Raw genomic sequence first — 16,646 nt, forward strand, 5'->3', positions numbered from 1 at the left:
TAAATCCAGTCTTCCAGCTCGTTCAACATTTGTTCAGGTTACTCAATTTATTTTGTACCATGAATAACATTACCTCAGCCTGTGAGAGCTGTTCTTTCAGTTTTTCAACTTCTTCACGTAATTCTCTGATGACCCTGGCATTTGGATCTTCATTCACCACAGCATGATTAACTATCCTTTTGGCTCTGTCTGCATATCTTAGAGTAGATAGTGTTTCTTCGTAATTGTCTGCTGCTGGACTAATTGTGGCTATCATGGCAGTTTGGCTGTTTCCTCCCAGATTGTCCTGTAGAGTACAGCCACAGAAATTTGAGAATTAAAAACTGTTCTGAGATTATACTGTCTCTTCACAAAGATACTTAGAATACAAATTTGGACACTGATTTACATTCTGATGTAAACTGATCAGTACGATCCATAAATATTCCCAACCAACTCCATCAGCTTTAGTCCCAATGCAATTGAAAATTCACCAAATAGGACTTCACATACAATTAACACAGTAAATGCTCATCTCAATATATTACTTGGGATAGCTTGTAGCAATGACCTCCTTTGCTCACTTCTTTAAAAAAGATTACAATCTCTTAAGTACACAGTTATGCTACAACCTATTAAGCTAACAGCTTATGAATATGTTGAACAGAAAATATTAATTACCTTGAGAAGCCAAGTCAGTACAGAGTCTCTGTAAGGCACAAACTTATTCTTCCCTTTCCCTGCTGCTTGATCAGCAAGTGATGATATAACCAACCCAAGCGTTGAAAGGGATCTATGAAGCCAACAGCACAAAACAGCTTTGAACACGTACTTCAAAAGTACATTTAATAAAACAGACAGAATGGTTTAATCTGTGCTCTGCAAAATTTCACATCCAGCTTTTATAAAATAATTTGAGCTGGAAATGACCAAGGGAGATCAAAACAAGGCAATGCATCTATTAAAGCTGCATACTTGAAACAAAAAACAGTTATGTACAGTGTTCAGTCTTACCTAGTACTAACAAAGTTTCACGAAGACCAGGTTGAAACATTTAGGTATCATAGTTTGATAACTGTAAAGCAGGCTGCGTCAGTATATGGAGAATCATAGAATGAATCACAGAATGGCCTGGGTTGAAAAGGACCACAATGCTCATCCAGTTCCAACCCTCTGCTGTGTGCAGGGTCACCAACCAGCAGACCAGGCTGCCCAGAGCCACATCCAGCCTGGCCTCGAATGCTTCCAGGGATGGGGCATCCACAACTTCCTTGGGCAACCTGTGCCAGTGCCTCACCACCCTGTGTGAAAAACTTTCTCCTAAGAACAGCTTTAGATTAGACACCTACCTTATCTCAGAGACTAAGAACCTTTCCATCTTGGACACTGCCTCATGACACTATTAGGAGTTAGCATTGGCAGTGCAGCAATAATCCCGTCTCTAGGAACAACATTTTAAGAGCACTAGTTTAACGGCTGACTAAAACTGAACTATACTCATAAGGAGGAATCTACAAGACAAAGTCAGTTATGGTGCAGAAGAACTAGTCTGGTGAGTTACCTAGTAACTAACCAGCAATTACATGATAGTGGAAGACTGCTCATCAGAAGAGAACAATATCCCTTTTCAAAGGAGCTGACTTACAGTCGAGGTGATGCCTCACTAGGATCTTTTATGGGGAAGAATAGATTAATATCACAATCATAAAAATGTTGCATGAATGTAAACATGAGAACAGAAAAATTCTCCAAACTGCTTGGTACACAAACATCCCATTACTCTAGAATACTGAAGAAACTAAGAGCTTGTTCATTTTGGTACATGTACCGCTTCCATCAACAAGTGTTTGACTATTAGCAACCTTTGCAAAGCATCTATGCATTATATATTCCAATTATTATACGACCTTGTGTAAACTAAATGACACTGGAGCAAGTAAGTTTAAGATAATGAGCTGGATTAAGAACCTGAGAGCAATAACCAGATGCCTAAAGAGTAGTAAAAACAGAATGCTGGAACTCAAGAGCATACTGGTCCATCATACTTGTAAAGAACATCTGGATAATTGAGCATAACTACCAAGGAAACTTGTAGCCTTGTGATTAGATAGTTAAATAAAACTTTGATTGTACCGTTCCACTCCATCCTTTTGAGTTCCTTCAAACTACTAGAGCCATTTTAATCGTAACATAGTCTTAATGCTTTTTGAAAATCCTAGTGCTTCTGAACTCATTCATTTATGAACGACAAAAACATTGCAGAATATTTCAAAAAAGATATGTGAGGTTAAGGTGAGACAATCTGTTAAAAAAGTCACAAAAGATGTGCATAACACCAGGAAACACAGTGGCATGAAGACAGTAAAGACCTGAAAGCAAAACTAAATTGAAAAGAACCTTAAGGAGCTCCTAAATTTGTCTAAAGGATAACTTTCCAACCCATGCCTGAAAAATTCACAGCAAAACGAACAGTTAATTTAGGGTTGGGGTTTTTTTTTGCCCAAACAAAAACCTTACAACTCCCAAAAGGCTGTGGGAAGAGGATGGGGGAGGGAGAATTGGTTCTTGTCTCCAGTCTTTCAGTCTTTCACCTGCACAGACTGGGAAGACAGCATGCTAAACATGCGAGAACAAACAGCAGGATGCTACATGCTGCTCCCTAGCAGACTCCTACAGCATAAGTGAAAAAGCACTAGCAGCACACTCCCAGTGGAGTCCACCTTCGAGGATTATGAAGTTAAAAGAAAACAACAAAACCCACACACTTCAATTTACGTTCCTCCAATTCCTCTTACTGATTTTAAATGAGAAAAAATGTGAAAATCAAAGCCAAAAAGTGAGGGAGGGGGAAGAATATTTTTCTTACCTTAAAGAAATCGAAATGGGGATAGGAAAAACAGGGATTCAGGCCCACCATTGATAATTATTTCACAACAGGGCTGCAATTTTAAGTCTTAGTTATAGGCACTGTGTTGTAGTAATTAGCAAGTTATAACTTTGTTTATTAACACCAGATTAAAGGAAGTAATATTTCTGCTCCAGAAATATAATGAAATACCATTTTTTTTATTAAGACTATTAACGTCTGTATTAACAACCAAACTGGTGTACTTTAAGTATTCTACTTAAGATTTCATAATACAAAGCTGTTAAAAGATTCTAAGGGAAGTACTAAAAGAAATGGCAGTGCAATATAATTACAGGACTCAGTAGCTGCTTTGCTTTATGCTGGATGATGCATCAGAGATCTGTCATTACTTTGATCCTATCTCAAACCACCTACATAATGAATCAACCAAAAGGCCCGAGCCAACAGTGCACAACAGACTGAGGCAGTTCAGAAGAAACAGAGCAAGCTTACATGGTGCAAGACCATGGGAAAGTGCTGTTTCTGCATGCTTTCTGTTCTCCTTGACCCTCTTCATCAAGTGTGAACAGGCTGTCTTTGCTACCGTGCATCTGGAAGCTTGCACGCTCCCAGCAAGGATCTGAGTCAGCAGCATCCAAGGGCAGGTGGTTCTTTTCTGCAGGGAAGAACTCTGTCCCTGAATGACATCCATTTAAGCTACTTCTGTACACTTTCCTTCCAATTTTTTTTTAAGCAGACGAAGCCCTTCTTTCTAATAATAAAACCTGTGAATATGAACACCCTCCTCTTAAAAGAGCTTGAAGCCAGTCTTCTCCCAAAAACATTCCCTCCCACCCCATCTTTACACTTTAAAAAACTTATTTTTGCATTCTCAACTTAAAATGACAATAGCTACAATATTTCTAATCACAGTTAAAATTATAGGCTGTTCATAGAACATTCTTCCTAGCCACTAACTGACAGCTTGCTTACTCCATTTCCTCCTGCTGCTGTACTCTAGAAATTCTTCTACTACACAATAGATCATTAAACATCTGCATTTCTACACTCAATATAGGAACCAGAGCACCTAGGCATTAACAAGCACACACAGCTTTCTTACGAGTTTGGAAAGTCTCACAAGAACCAGGAAAATAAAGACAGCAGATGCCCAGAAACACCGCCATGACCCAAGGCAACTTCACACCAGTGCTGAGAAAAAGTGGAAGTTCCTTATTACAGCTTTACAAAACCATTAACAAGATCACACAACTCTCAGCTGTTTCAGTAAGCAACAGAGCAGTTCAGCACATCCACTCTGTACTGGGTCATGCTGACCCAATATGTGGAAGAGTTTACAGTACAGGAAGCTGTGAGACTGAGGCAGCAGTGACATTGGCCCTAAGCTGGTTTCATGAAGAAACAGCAGAGAAATCTGCAGACTATCAAACTATGAAGTTTTGGAAGCACAGCAAAAGTACAATCTTCCTGTCTTGTAAATACAGAAACAGTTACGTTATTTGCCTGTTCTTCAAGGCATCAAAACAAAGAACAAGCAAGAAATTTAACTGCCAGGTAGTTACGGTAGGTCTGTTTTTATCTGAATAAACAGTTGATGCTACCAATGCAAATTACTGCTATTTTATGAAAGAATAAAAGTTTAAAAAAAAAAAAGGAAGGTGGCATAGCAAGGTACGTGGTTTAAGTAGTCTATATTACTACAGAAAGATTACTGCCTGTCCCTAATAAGCATGGTATGTTGTACACATTATGGAAAAGAAGACTGCGTACAATGTTCTGCAACAAACTACTCTGATAAAAACGTGCATACCAATTCTGAAGCTTCCAGTGAAGACAGAATTCATTAAACTCAGCAACTAAGTCCAATAGACATTAAAGCACAAAACTAAGAATTGTTTGCCTATCAGTTCCAAATGAGATCTCAAACAGAGAATGCTTAGAAAATGGTCTGAGATAACTGAGGTTTGTAATATAGGAACTGATGCAAGAAGACAGAGCGGACAGCTTTTCTCTTTGAAATATCTTTTACAGAGAAATCTGGTGCTTGTATCTGAAGTCCTGTATCATTAAAAAGAAATGGCAAAAACAACCTTCCCTGTTTACACTAAGCAAACATTTTGCTAGAAAAGAAAATTAAATCTTTCTGTATCTCCAGCAACACTTTCAATCTCTTAATAGCTGTTGCGGGAGTCGGCATTTGAATTTTTCCCCAAGAATTAAAAAGAAACATTTAATTTCACCCCTATTTATGCAAAAGGTAAATACAGTTTCTAGCTAAATCAAACCAAATTTAACTAGTAACCTGCAGGGTAAAGGTTCAGTACCTGCCATTAGAGAAACAGAGCCATGTAATTTTCTTTCATGAGTACTATGCCAGTGCACCTACCAATCTGAAGCATTAAAACTCGTAATACATTACAGATTATGCTGTGAAGAGCAAGCGTGTTCAAACTATTAAAGCAGGTAACTTAAAATCAGTTTAAGCATGAATGCAGTTCAAACATGTTTTTTTTGCTCTCACTGTTAACTTCAGAATAACATAACCTTTTGCAACATTTTAAAGTTAAGTACAGAATTTGTAGCTTTTAATATTAAGAGTCTGATTTTTTTTTTCCCAGGAAAATTAGTATGTGTAAGACAATGGTAATATTGTGCTAAAGTCTTGCTTTTGGGCAACAACACAGTAATTACAGTTTAAAAAAAGTGCCTGGAAACTTGTCATTGCTTGAGTACAGATGCCCAAGGCAACGTTAAACTTACATAGTTTCATTCTGATCTGGTTTTCTTGAACTGTGAATTATACTCTTACACAGTTTAATACCTGTTGGAACAAAGCCATTCAACTCTGCAACTTTGCATTCCTTGAGCATACGATGAGACAAACACATGAGCCTGGGGACAGGGTGGATAAATGAATCACAAAAGGTACATCCATAATTAAAGAGTGCTACCGTCACTTTTTCCAGATAATATTCATACAGCTATCATCTGAGTCAACTATGAATCAAAGTCTCTGTACTAATGTTAAAAAAAAAACCCAAACAGATGGTATTCAGTACAGAGCAACTGAAAGGGATGTGTCTGACTAGATGCAGCATTTGAACCAACTTGTAACAAGCACACCAAAACAGGAGACTGAGGAAGCAATGGTTGTTCTTAAAACACTATACTTTAAAACCTATGCCAATGCCTTACTTGTTTATGTTGCTGCCTTCCTTCAGACGTTCTCCTGCAGCTCCTGTTTTGGACACTCTCTCACTACCAGCTAAATCCACCAGGCTGACCTTGCTGACCTTCTCTCCAGAATTCTGTGCAGATCAAATAAGGGAGAAAAACAAGATTCATGAGCATAAAATGCTAACGTACCTTACACCAGCACCATTAAAGACTGCTTTCTATAACAATAATGCAAGTTGAAGCATAAAATCAAGATAAGAGAGAACAAATTCTGACAGTCTTTACAGTCTGTTAAGAGCCAGTCATACACTTTATACTAAAGGGCAGAACCACTCATGAAGGCAAAGCAGCCATGTGTTAACATCAAAAACTTCCCTGCCACAGCAGGCCATTAAAATATATTAATGTCAGCAACTGTTAACACCTAAGACAGATTTAACAGAGGCAATATAATCTTAAAGTCATCTAATTTTTTTTTTGTTTTCTCTGGCATGCTTCTGGTGTTCTCTCAACCTTAGGTTCTTGCCAACATTACTTAGATTACTCCAAAGCATTAAAAGTAGCAGCATAGCTAAGAAAATTGTGCATGTGTACCAAACAAAAAAAAAATACGGTGAGTTATGCTGAAGTCTTAACTGAGAAGATGGAACAAATCAATAGAGATACTACAATATCACTTAGCATAGCAACTCTGAAATACAAGAGCACTTCAGCAAGTTGAATGGTCTTGAGAACTGAGGCAGCTTCAGTTTTAAAATGGTAAGCCATTTGCCTCGTCAGAGTTTTAGGTCATGTTAAGTGATATTACTGATGCATCTACAAATGCATGCAAAAAGCACAAGCTGCTTGTTTTAACTGACTGTTATTCAAAACAAACAGATCGTTCAGCAGTTGAACAGAATAAAGAAGAAGAATTTTCCACAACGTCATAAATTAAAACAACAGAAACACATACACCAGACTGCAGGTCATACAGTGTCTGAGTCACTATGATGTTGAATACAGCATGAGAGCGGCTGCTTTCTTCATTCATGTTGGTTGCAGCAACTGTTCGTGATTTGTTTCCCTCTGACATCAATGACTCAATATCCTAGAGCATAAAGAATAAAAAGTGGTGTCAGGATGGAAGCAAGTTTTGTGCTTGCTGAACAAAATTCCTGACTAAATGGAAGAGTGAGTATTTCTGAGGAGAGAGAAGAAGAGAATGTAGAATTAAAGAGAAAATTCTTTTTACATTTTGATATCAGAAAATCACAGAATAGTTTCGGTTGGAAAGGATCCTCAGGACCATCCAATTTGAACCCACTTGCTGTGGCTGCGTTGCTACCCATTAGGTCAGGCTGCTCAAGGTCCCAAACAACCTCACTTTGAGGGCCTTCAAGAATGCATTGGTAGAGAAGAGATCTAATTTTGCAGAATAATGTTAAATCGTAACTTTGCTTTAAGCAGTGCACCAAAAGCCCAGCAACAATATTCAGTACACATACTCCTTATCTGTTGCTGAAATACGTTGGCAAAACCCACATTACAAATCATATTGTGCAATGCCAGTAATCAGGCAAACAGATCTACTTACAGAAGTAAACACAATGCTTTTTTTTTCCTGAACTGCATTAAAGCCATACTCTCTGAATTGGCTCAAAGTGTTGCCCCACTTGAAGCCTGTATCCTTCTATTCAAGTAAAAATAAAGATGATTCTCATATATCTGTTTGCTGAGTATCCAAGACACTTTCATAAGTCATCAGAAAAAAATTAGGTATGAGCAAAATTTTCTAAAATTCAAGCAAATAACGTCAAAGTATGCAATTTACCATAAAAGCTGCAAAATTGGTTTTTACATTAGATATGACAGGTGCTTCAGAGAAATAAGTATTCCCATTAGATGAGAAATGTTTTTCACACAACACTGTAAAAAATTGATTTTTTAATAAACCAACCCGAAACAAAGAAAAAAGCGTAACAAAAGAAAACCCAAATAGATTTCCTAAAACAGCTTCCTTGTAAAAAGGGCTATGCAATTCACAGAACTGCATCACTGCAACTCCTCTGCATCCAGTGAAGTTCATCGGATTCTACAATACTGTTATATTTGAATGCATTTTAGTAACTCAGCTGGGCTCAGATGCTGTCATTACTTAAATTAGCAGCTATAATAAACTATGCTGTGCATTCTCATGCAATATACTTCTATAAAGTAAGTGTATTCAACAACAACAAAAGCAACAGAATGCACACTGAAAGACCTAATTTTCTTAGTGTGGAAGCCTCAGATTTCAAGAAAACATGGCAAGAAAATGTGACGTGCTGGGTATTTATTACATAAATGAGAACCTGCAAAATGAAGTGATATTACTGCTATATTTTTAACCAACATGAAAGTGAAATGAAAGCTTTTACATGACATAAATATCCCTGGAAGCACTGGAGGAGGTACCTGCGATTGTCAGAGGCTGCAAACACCTAGGAAAACAAAACTTCTGGGTGGGCATTAGTTTACCTACAATATGATTTCCTATCACTTAGGTACACAGATGCTGTTTCCACATCTTTCATAGGTTCAGATTTACCTCAAAGTTCGTAACAGCCAGCTGAGACAAGCCATCTACATATGGTCCCAACACTTTGTGCTCTCGAACCTTAAGAGACTGCCGACTCCTACGGAATAAATAGCCTTTATGCACAAACCACTACTGTGAACTTCATTTCAACTAAAAGACAGAGATTAACATCTACAATACACAAGATTTTTATCATTTCACAGCATGTAGCTTTTTTGTTTTTCAAGCAATAATGGGAATAAAAATATCAATCTGACAGGTTTCAATCAGAACACACAAATTACTTTCAGAGCATCATTCTACCACAGTATTTGTGGCCGTAGCAAAAGCTAAAATACTTCATCTGGAAGAAAGAATAGTGACAGAAGGAAACAAAAAACCTCTCTCATTTGCTGAAGATTCATTTCTCCATGCATTTTCCAAGTTTTACTAAAATATGTTAATGAAGTGTAAAATACGCCTTTTAATTAAGTTGCATGTTTCTTCATCTAGTGCAGTAATGCTCAAGAATCAAGAAGACACACATATCAGACATCTTGTCTGATCTCTTGTCTAGACATCTCCATGCTAGAGAACCTACTCAGTATTTCTGAGTCAACAAAACACAAGGAAGTAGAGTGCTAAGAGTATATCTGGAGGTGTTATTCCTTCCCATTCAAGAAGTCCAAATTCTAAACCAGGAAAATCAAATTGTAAATAAAGTTCACACTGTTTGTAACTGATGAAAATTTATACTTGAGCAAAGTCTGGGTCATATGACAAATATACCCCAGCTTTTTCTTCTACATAGCTTTTGATTTCTGGTATTGCAGTACTTCACTTTGCAACACTATACTATTATATTGTATATTTAGATTGATCCACACCAGGTAGTATTTCATACACAAACTTTACACTGATATTCTCTCTCATGTTTGGTACCTGATCCTTTGTAAAAAAAGATATATAAACATACATTATGAAAAATCTCAAGGACTTCCAGAATTTATTTCTACTTAACAGTTTCAAATAAAAGCAATTAAGGTGGAGAGGAAGGCTAAAGCTACTCACCCTTTTGGGTCAAGTAGATCTCTGACTTTCTCATTGTAGATTTCCATATAGGACACTTCAACTTTAAAAGTATGAGATTCATTTTCTTCCACAGAGATTCTCTGAAATAAAGCACAACAGAGCCGTGGGATCAGACCCAGCTGCTCTGCATTACCCATCATTGAAAAGGATTTTCCTGAACCTAAGGGAAGAAAGGAGAAGAAAATGCTTTAGAATGTGGTTTCTGAGTTACTCATTTGTTCATGAAACATGTTTTAATTTCTCCAGATGCATGTATCAGAGCAACAGGGTGTTATTCTAGACAGAAGGCTCACTCTTTGCATTACAACAAACAGAAACAAAAAGAGAAATCTAAACAGTCTCTTTTAGTAGAGCCATTACTTGGCCTCCCTTTTAACACTCACATACACACACACACACACACACACACAAAAGCCTGAATGAGCCTTGGTTGCTAACCTCTCCTTTCACACTTTCAAAGCAGCCTCAAGAGGTAGCAGTGAGGAGCATATTTACAGACCTGTGTTAAGAACTTTATACTGCCAATGGCTGTGCTGAAGTTACTGTGTGTTTAAATGAGAAACCAACCTCCAAAGAAGTGATGCAAATACAAATCATATGAAGTTTAACATTAAACTTTGTATTTCTATTTATGATCTTGAATATTATCAAGCTTAGTATTTATGTTGTGCTCTTCCTACTTCACACACATGCACAAGCAGCATCCTCTCCTTTCAGCACAAGCAGCACTTACCTGTCTGTCCATAGGCAAAAATACAAGCATTATATCCCTGAAAGGCCTTCTCAAGAATTCCTTCTCCAAGGCACTTGAACACCACTTCCTGACCTACAAAATAATTGTAAGTTTCTTTTAAGTGAACAGTGAACTTTAATAACAAGAAAAATTTTTGGAGATTATTTTTACTAATGGATGCACAATGGAACAAATGATTTCGTGTATAACTGAGTGAATGAAACTCAATGCATGAAACTCAGTGCAACAGCTACCTCTGCGTGTTTAAACATAGCGCTCGCTTTCCTGTGAAAGAAGAGTGGATTCAAATGAATCATGTAAAGTGAATGCTTAGAGAATAAAGATGATCTAAATTCCGTATTGCAGACTTTGCAGTCTGTATGCATTCTAATGCATAACAAACTAATTCATAATAATAAACTTTACCCAAGACTTCTGCAACAGAATTGCAATGAACACATTAGTGAACTAGAATATTAGGCATATAACAAACATAACGGTAGAAATAAGAGAAATGTTCTCCTGGGAGATAGCTTCAGATTTCAGTATAACCCATTCTTATCTACTCCATGTTAAGGCAATGCTGGAAGTAAGACAGAAGCATCCCAAAGACATTGAAGCAGGAAATGTATATTATGAGTGTGAGAGACTTAAACAGAACTGTCTGTGGATATACAGGAGTCAACAGTCTCTTAAAGTTCGAGAGCACAAATATATATATCTATATCTCTATAGTTGAAACATCAGCTACAGCATTCCATATTGTAAAAAGTCATCTTTCTAAGCCAAGCTGATTTCAGATGTGCTCCAATCTTTTAGCTGCAGGAGATAAAACAGAAAGGGCATTTCTTTTGTTTGTGGTAGTACTGTACACATTTTTCTGCTTTGTTTTAAAAAGCAACGCTCAGAATTTGTACACCACAAACATGGTCATAGGTAGGTTGTCTGTTGAGTTCTGAACCACCTGCATACACATCGAAAAGAAGAGCTGCGATAAGGAAAGCATTTACATGTCTTCTGGTGCTTGATTTTAAACTTACACACACTGCCTGATGACATTCTGAACAGTGGCGAAGTCACCTATCTCAGCTCATTTAATTTTAGCAGTTGTCATTTTTCCAGTTGGAAGCAATTGTACAATGTGTGCAATAGGACTTCTTTAGCTCTCAAAATAGAACTTCAGAAAACACCTAGCTGCATATATGTTGCCTGAGAATATTAACTTTCTGTGATACTTGAGTAAATGGTAGATCACTGAACACCTGTAGTACAACCCATGGAATGCCTGTTTGTAGAATGGCTCTCCTGTATGCAAGTAAGACTAAAAATCTCTATTACTTCTATTTAACTTTAGCCTAGTTTCTCTTTTGCTATAAAGGAAAAACTAAGGCAGTGATGTCAGGTATTTTTCAATTGTATTTCTGAGATACCAAAAGATTATTAGTACTGCTTCTTGGATTAACACAGTTCAGACTGACTTCCAAAACACTGAATACAGGAGTTAAAAACAGAGAAAAGCCTGCTGTACTACATAATAATTCCATTTTCTTCCCTGGACATTAATTCACTTCTCATTCAACATGTGTATCATGAGATGATTGCATGATCATATGTTGAGAGAGTGCTGTTCAAAACCAATGTTCCTGGAAACAGCTGTAGAGAATGCTAACGAACTACTGAAGAATGCATGAAGGAAACCAATCAGTGCAAGTGTTTAATAAGAGTGTACAACACAAAAATTTGCTTTCCAACTCTTGAAGGCATATTTTGAGGTCGTCAAGTCAAAGATGCAAGGAGCCACTTACTACGTTGCTGATGAAGAGCGTAAAAATCAAGTAAAGATTGAAGCTGAGTAAAATCATTAAGAGAAAAAAAATTATTGTGAGTGAAGAACAAAATCATTTGTCAGAAGAGGAAAAATTCTTTATTGTCCCCTTCTGACTAGCAATAAATTACAACATCCGTGCTTCCTAAGAAAAAAAACAGATACCAAAATACTACAAAACTAACCATAGTCATGATAATGATGAGATGGCCTACAGAATTTCTTATTGCCCAGAGGAAGAAGGCGGTTCAAATTGCACAGACAAGATGGGATATTTTTTTTTTTTCCAGGTAAGTTTTTATGGGCTTAACAAGCCAGGCATTGACAAATAGGCCATTCAAGAATGATGTTTAGAGGAAACAGTTGAGCTACCAAAATAAAAAAAATGTCTCTAAATGAAAAGAACATAGAAAAGAACAGAAGAATTTAAATTTCAATTACAGGTATTTTATTATTTTTCTCATGCAGTGGTGGTGCTCCTAAGGGCAGGAGCATGTCACCCATAAGATTATATGATCCAGGAGATAATTTCATCATGCAACATAAATTCTTCCTCCATGCATTTTATTAGTAGGTTCTGCAAATTGATTACAATTTATGTTATACAGAATTATGTCTAAGTGCACCTAAAGTAAGAGAACAAAACAAAATGCAGTTTTGTTGTGGTTTTGCTAAACAATCTTACATGTTCTGCAGTTAAGATTTCTGCTTATTTACAGGACTTTTCTTCCACAGATGCCAAGTGCTTAGGGAAGAGAGAAGGGGTTTTAACTCAATTCTGATTCAATTTTGCAGCATAGAAAAACCTCTTTTCATTCCACCACTATTTAGTTTCCAGAAAAATTTCCCTTAAACCTACTTGTCAAATCTTTTAGGCCCAATTTTCCAGCTGCATAAGACCATATAGCTTCTTAAGGTGGCAACTGAGGCCTGACATCGTAAGCCCTTGTTCCCTCTCCCATCTTTTGAGGAAAAAACGTGGGCAAATAAGAGATGCTTGACATACACATGCCACCAGGCAGAGGAAAGCACACCCAAGGCTTTCTGGGGTGAGTACTGAGCTGCCAGCCTTCACAGGGCAGATTCTCCTGTCTCCTCCTCCCATAGGGGGAAGGAGAGCGCAGTTTGGTGAGCTCTGCATGCATACTACTGCCTAAATAATCTCATTTGAAGACCAAATGCTTCCTCTACTGTAAGGAGCAAAACAGCTAAGGTGGAAGCACATTGCAAGAAAGAAGTTTCAGACAACATTGCACTATGCTGTAAATGCTCACAACACATTTGGCAGAACCCCCAGTAACATCATCCTTCTAGGGATGCATTGCTAATCAAAACCTGATAGACATCAGTGGATGCCAACTCTGTCCTGAAGATGTACCAGAAAAACAACATCAAGACAACATGGAAACCTTCTTTCCTTTCATCAGACAGCTCTAACTGCCTTCACAGCTCCAAGAAATTATCTGTAGCTTCTGGCAAGTGCAACTAACAAGCCTGATGTCAAAGTAGAAGAACATCCAAGAAAAATCAGAGGAGAAATTCTCAGTCTCTAGGATGCCACTTCCCTCAGGAGGCCAACCCAAGAACCTTCTCATCAGACGCAGTGCTGCCACCCACTGACAGTGTCCCACAGACACATAAAGGGAGACTACCAGCATTCCTTCCTTAGCACTAGCCATACTAAAGCTTGGGAAGATTTCAACAGTATCAGATAGTATCCGAGACTTATCTGAAAGCTACAGGAACTTCTCAGAACTACATTTTAATACACTTAGTTCTTGGAACTTTCCAGTGCTGGCTGTGTGCTATTATCACACACCATAGGCATTTAAGGATGTACCACAGAAGCTAAGAAATTCTTTCATGTGCTCTCCACCTACTGAAATGACTGGTATTTCAGAGGCAAAGTTATAAAACAAAGTAAAAACAGCAAAGTATGTCAGTGTACATATTACTAATGGCTATTAAATTACTAATAATTTTAAAAGAAAGCCTTGACATTACCTGCATATGAAGATCTCTTAGCTAGAACTTTGGAGTGAACACAAACTATTAGAAAGATTAAATTAGGAAAACATGCAAGATAAAAAGATCCTGAAAACAGAAAGAAAAATCAATACTCTGAAATGTATGACTACAACAATACACCATTTTCAGAATGAGATATCTAAGTACTTTCTCTCTTGTATCTCTATGTTAAACCCTATTCCTTCAGATCAAACCCATTCCTAGGGAAAACTACACATTGCTGAAAAACCCCAGGACATGTTTGTGCAATCTGCAGAATGAAGCCAATGACTTTTACAAATTAAGTTTGTATATTCCCAGATCACTAGACTCGTGACTAGCAACCAGATGGGAAGAGAAGAAAGAAAAGGGAGGGTGAGCAAAAGAGAGACTACTCTTTCCAATTAAATTGCTTTTAAAGTAAACACCATTAATATGAGAGGACCTTCCACAAAGTCCTCTCATTTACTGACAAACTTACAAGTCAAGAGGTACCAAAATAAAGATTAGTTCTGGTGCTTGGTTTTCAGATGTCCAGTATTCCCAGTAATCAGCAACTTGTCAATATGAAATACAGATAACAGTTTTGAGCCTCTCCACATGTTAGCATGGATTTGCTCAGCAAGATTCTGACTGCAGAGATAGAACATCTCACTGCTGCTCTCTTATACAAAGAAAATAACCCAAACCAAATAACTTCTAATGAACAACACTGAAAATTCAAGCTGGTCATGTCTTTCTATGGCTTAACCTCTATCTCTGAACATTTTAATACATAATTGCAGTTACTTCCAAGATCTAGCAGTTAAAATAAAACTTGATCTCAGTAATTAGAATTATTAAAAGCTGTGTTGGATAATAGTTTTAGAATAAATTCTTTAAATTTGGGGGGGGGGGGGGTGTATTGGTCATCTTAATAAAAAACAGGTACAGCTGGTGTAGTCTAACTTCTGTAGCTCAACATGACAGTATTGACAAAGCCCTGAGGTCTTTGTGTTGAAAGCCCTGTTATACTAAAAGGTCTGGAGTGCTTACAATTAAGCATCACAATGTCTGTAGTTTAACTGCTTAAATTAAAGTCATATTGAGAAACTAAGTTTTCCAGAAATGTACTGGTCAGCCATCAATTGCACCACCTAAAATCAAGCCCTACATGCCAAGACTCCTTTAAAAAAAAAAAAAGAAATCAATGGAACAGTTGGAAAGGGTTGGGTTTCAAATATATTTTTGCACTGGGTAAGCCAGAAATACAAATGGACAGACACTTCTGTCCGCCCAAAATCCACAACATAAGACCACTCATGAGGGTGGGAGACTACAATTGTTCAAGACAGTTGGGTGGTTTGTTTCCCTTTAAAACAGGTGCTGGCAGAGCAGGAATCAGCATATCTTCTTCACCCAAAATTCAAGCTTAGCCTAAAGTCAGGTGTTTGGCTTCACAGCACAACGTAGCAGAAACAGATCCGAGATTTCAGGTCAAATGTGATGCAGCTTAGGAGTTTAAGGAATGTCCACAGACAAGAAGATACGAAGTGAAGAGTGGGGTTCTTAGAATGGACCTGCCTAGGTGCTACTGAACTTATTCACACCATGTCTCAAATCTTTCCCAAGACGAAGGATTTCTTTCCTTCCTTTCAAAAATCTACCTCATTGCAGACTTCAGTAGACTCTTACTGCTGTCCAGGCTTGCAAAAATAATTCTTTAATATCAGCAATTCTCTGCTGTGGTCCAATATTCAATCATGAAACTACAGTTTCTACAGCTCTAAAAGTCAGGTTGCCAGGTGGCTTGTGTGGAGCCCTGAGCTTGTTAGCTCTGCAACAGACTCTAGTATAATATCTGGACATAGGCAGCATGTGTATTTGTGAACTGCCTAGAACAATGCCATTTGGTTCCACAGGAACAGCCAGAGGGATCACTGAAAATCCCAGTCAAAACCAGTAATTGCATTTCTTTAGGCCAAACTCTGAAAGAGTCTTAAGGCAGCTTCATACTCCAATTATATAAAAGCCTACATCTTACCACTTCAGCATTTGGTTTGCTGGCTCTAGAACAAGAAGCACTAATGTAGAATAGGACAGTATCCGTTCGTGCAAGAATAAGTGAGCAAAGTCAGCAAATCAGTAACTGAAACAGATTTATATATATATATATATATGTGTGTGTGTATATATATATGTGTGTATATATGTATATGTATGTATATATGTATGTATATATGTATATATTTATGTTTAATATTCTACCAAATTCGTTATGTTCTAGAATGTGAGGGCTGGAAGACACAAGATCACACAAATACAGAAAAATAATTGTTTTAGATCTTTTCACATGCAGTCTAAAGCTCATGGTCTTACTATATTTCTGAGATTAAACAAAAGAGGAAAATTGTTTCCTTTATCAGACAAATTATCTGCAAGAGCA

The 16,646-nt window shown here is 37.4% G+C and overlaps 1 protein-coding gene across 5 annotated transcripts in view; it reads right to left on the bottom strand.

Annotated features, from left to right (window-relative positions):
- KIF13A (kinesin family member 13A) overlaps nt 1-16,646 on the bottom strand; it is a 109,259-nt gene that overhangs the window by 42,990 nt on the left and 49,623 nt on the right. For all 5 annotated transcript variants that reach the window (XM_042836240.1, XM_042836212.1, XM_042836222.1 and 2 more), the window contains exons 5-11: nt 10,390-10,482; nt 9,636-9,816; nt 8,595-8,682; nt 6,981-7,115; nt 6,044-6,156; nt 661-772; nt 74-286 (exon numbers count right to left, since the gene is read on the bottom strand). In XM_042836240.1, the coding sequence (XP_042692174.1) occupies nt 74-286; nt 661-772; nt 6,044-6,156; nt 6,981-7,115; nt 8,595-8,682; nt 9,636-9,816; nt 10,390-10,482 (935 nt within the window). The remainder of the gene's footprint in view (nt 1-73; nt 287-660; nt 773-6,043; nt 6,157-6,980; nt 7,116-8,594; nt 8,683-9,635; nt 9,817-10,389; nt 10,483-16,646) is intronic.

This window comes from Centrocercus urophasianus, unplaced genomic scaffold (assembly GCF_019232065.1).
Source record: "Centrocercus urophasianus isolate 14NV4802_14NV808 unplaced genomic scaffold, USGS_Curo_1.0 seq_11, whole genome shotgun sequence".
NCBI classification, from domain to species: Eukaryota; Metazoa; Chordata; class Aves; order Galliformes; family Phasianidae; genus Centrocercus; species Centrocercus urophasianus.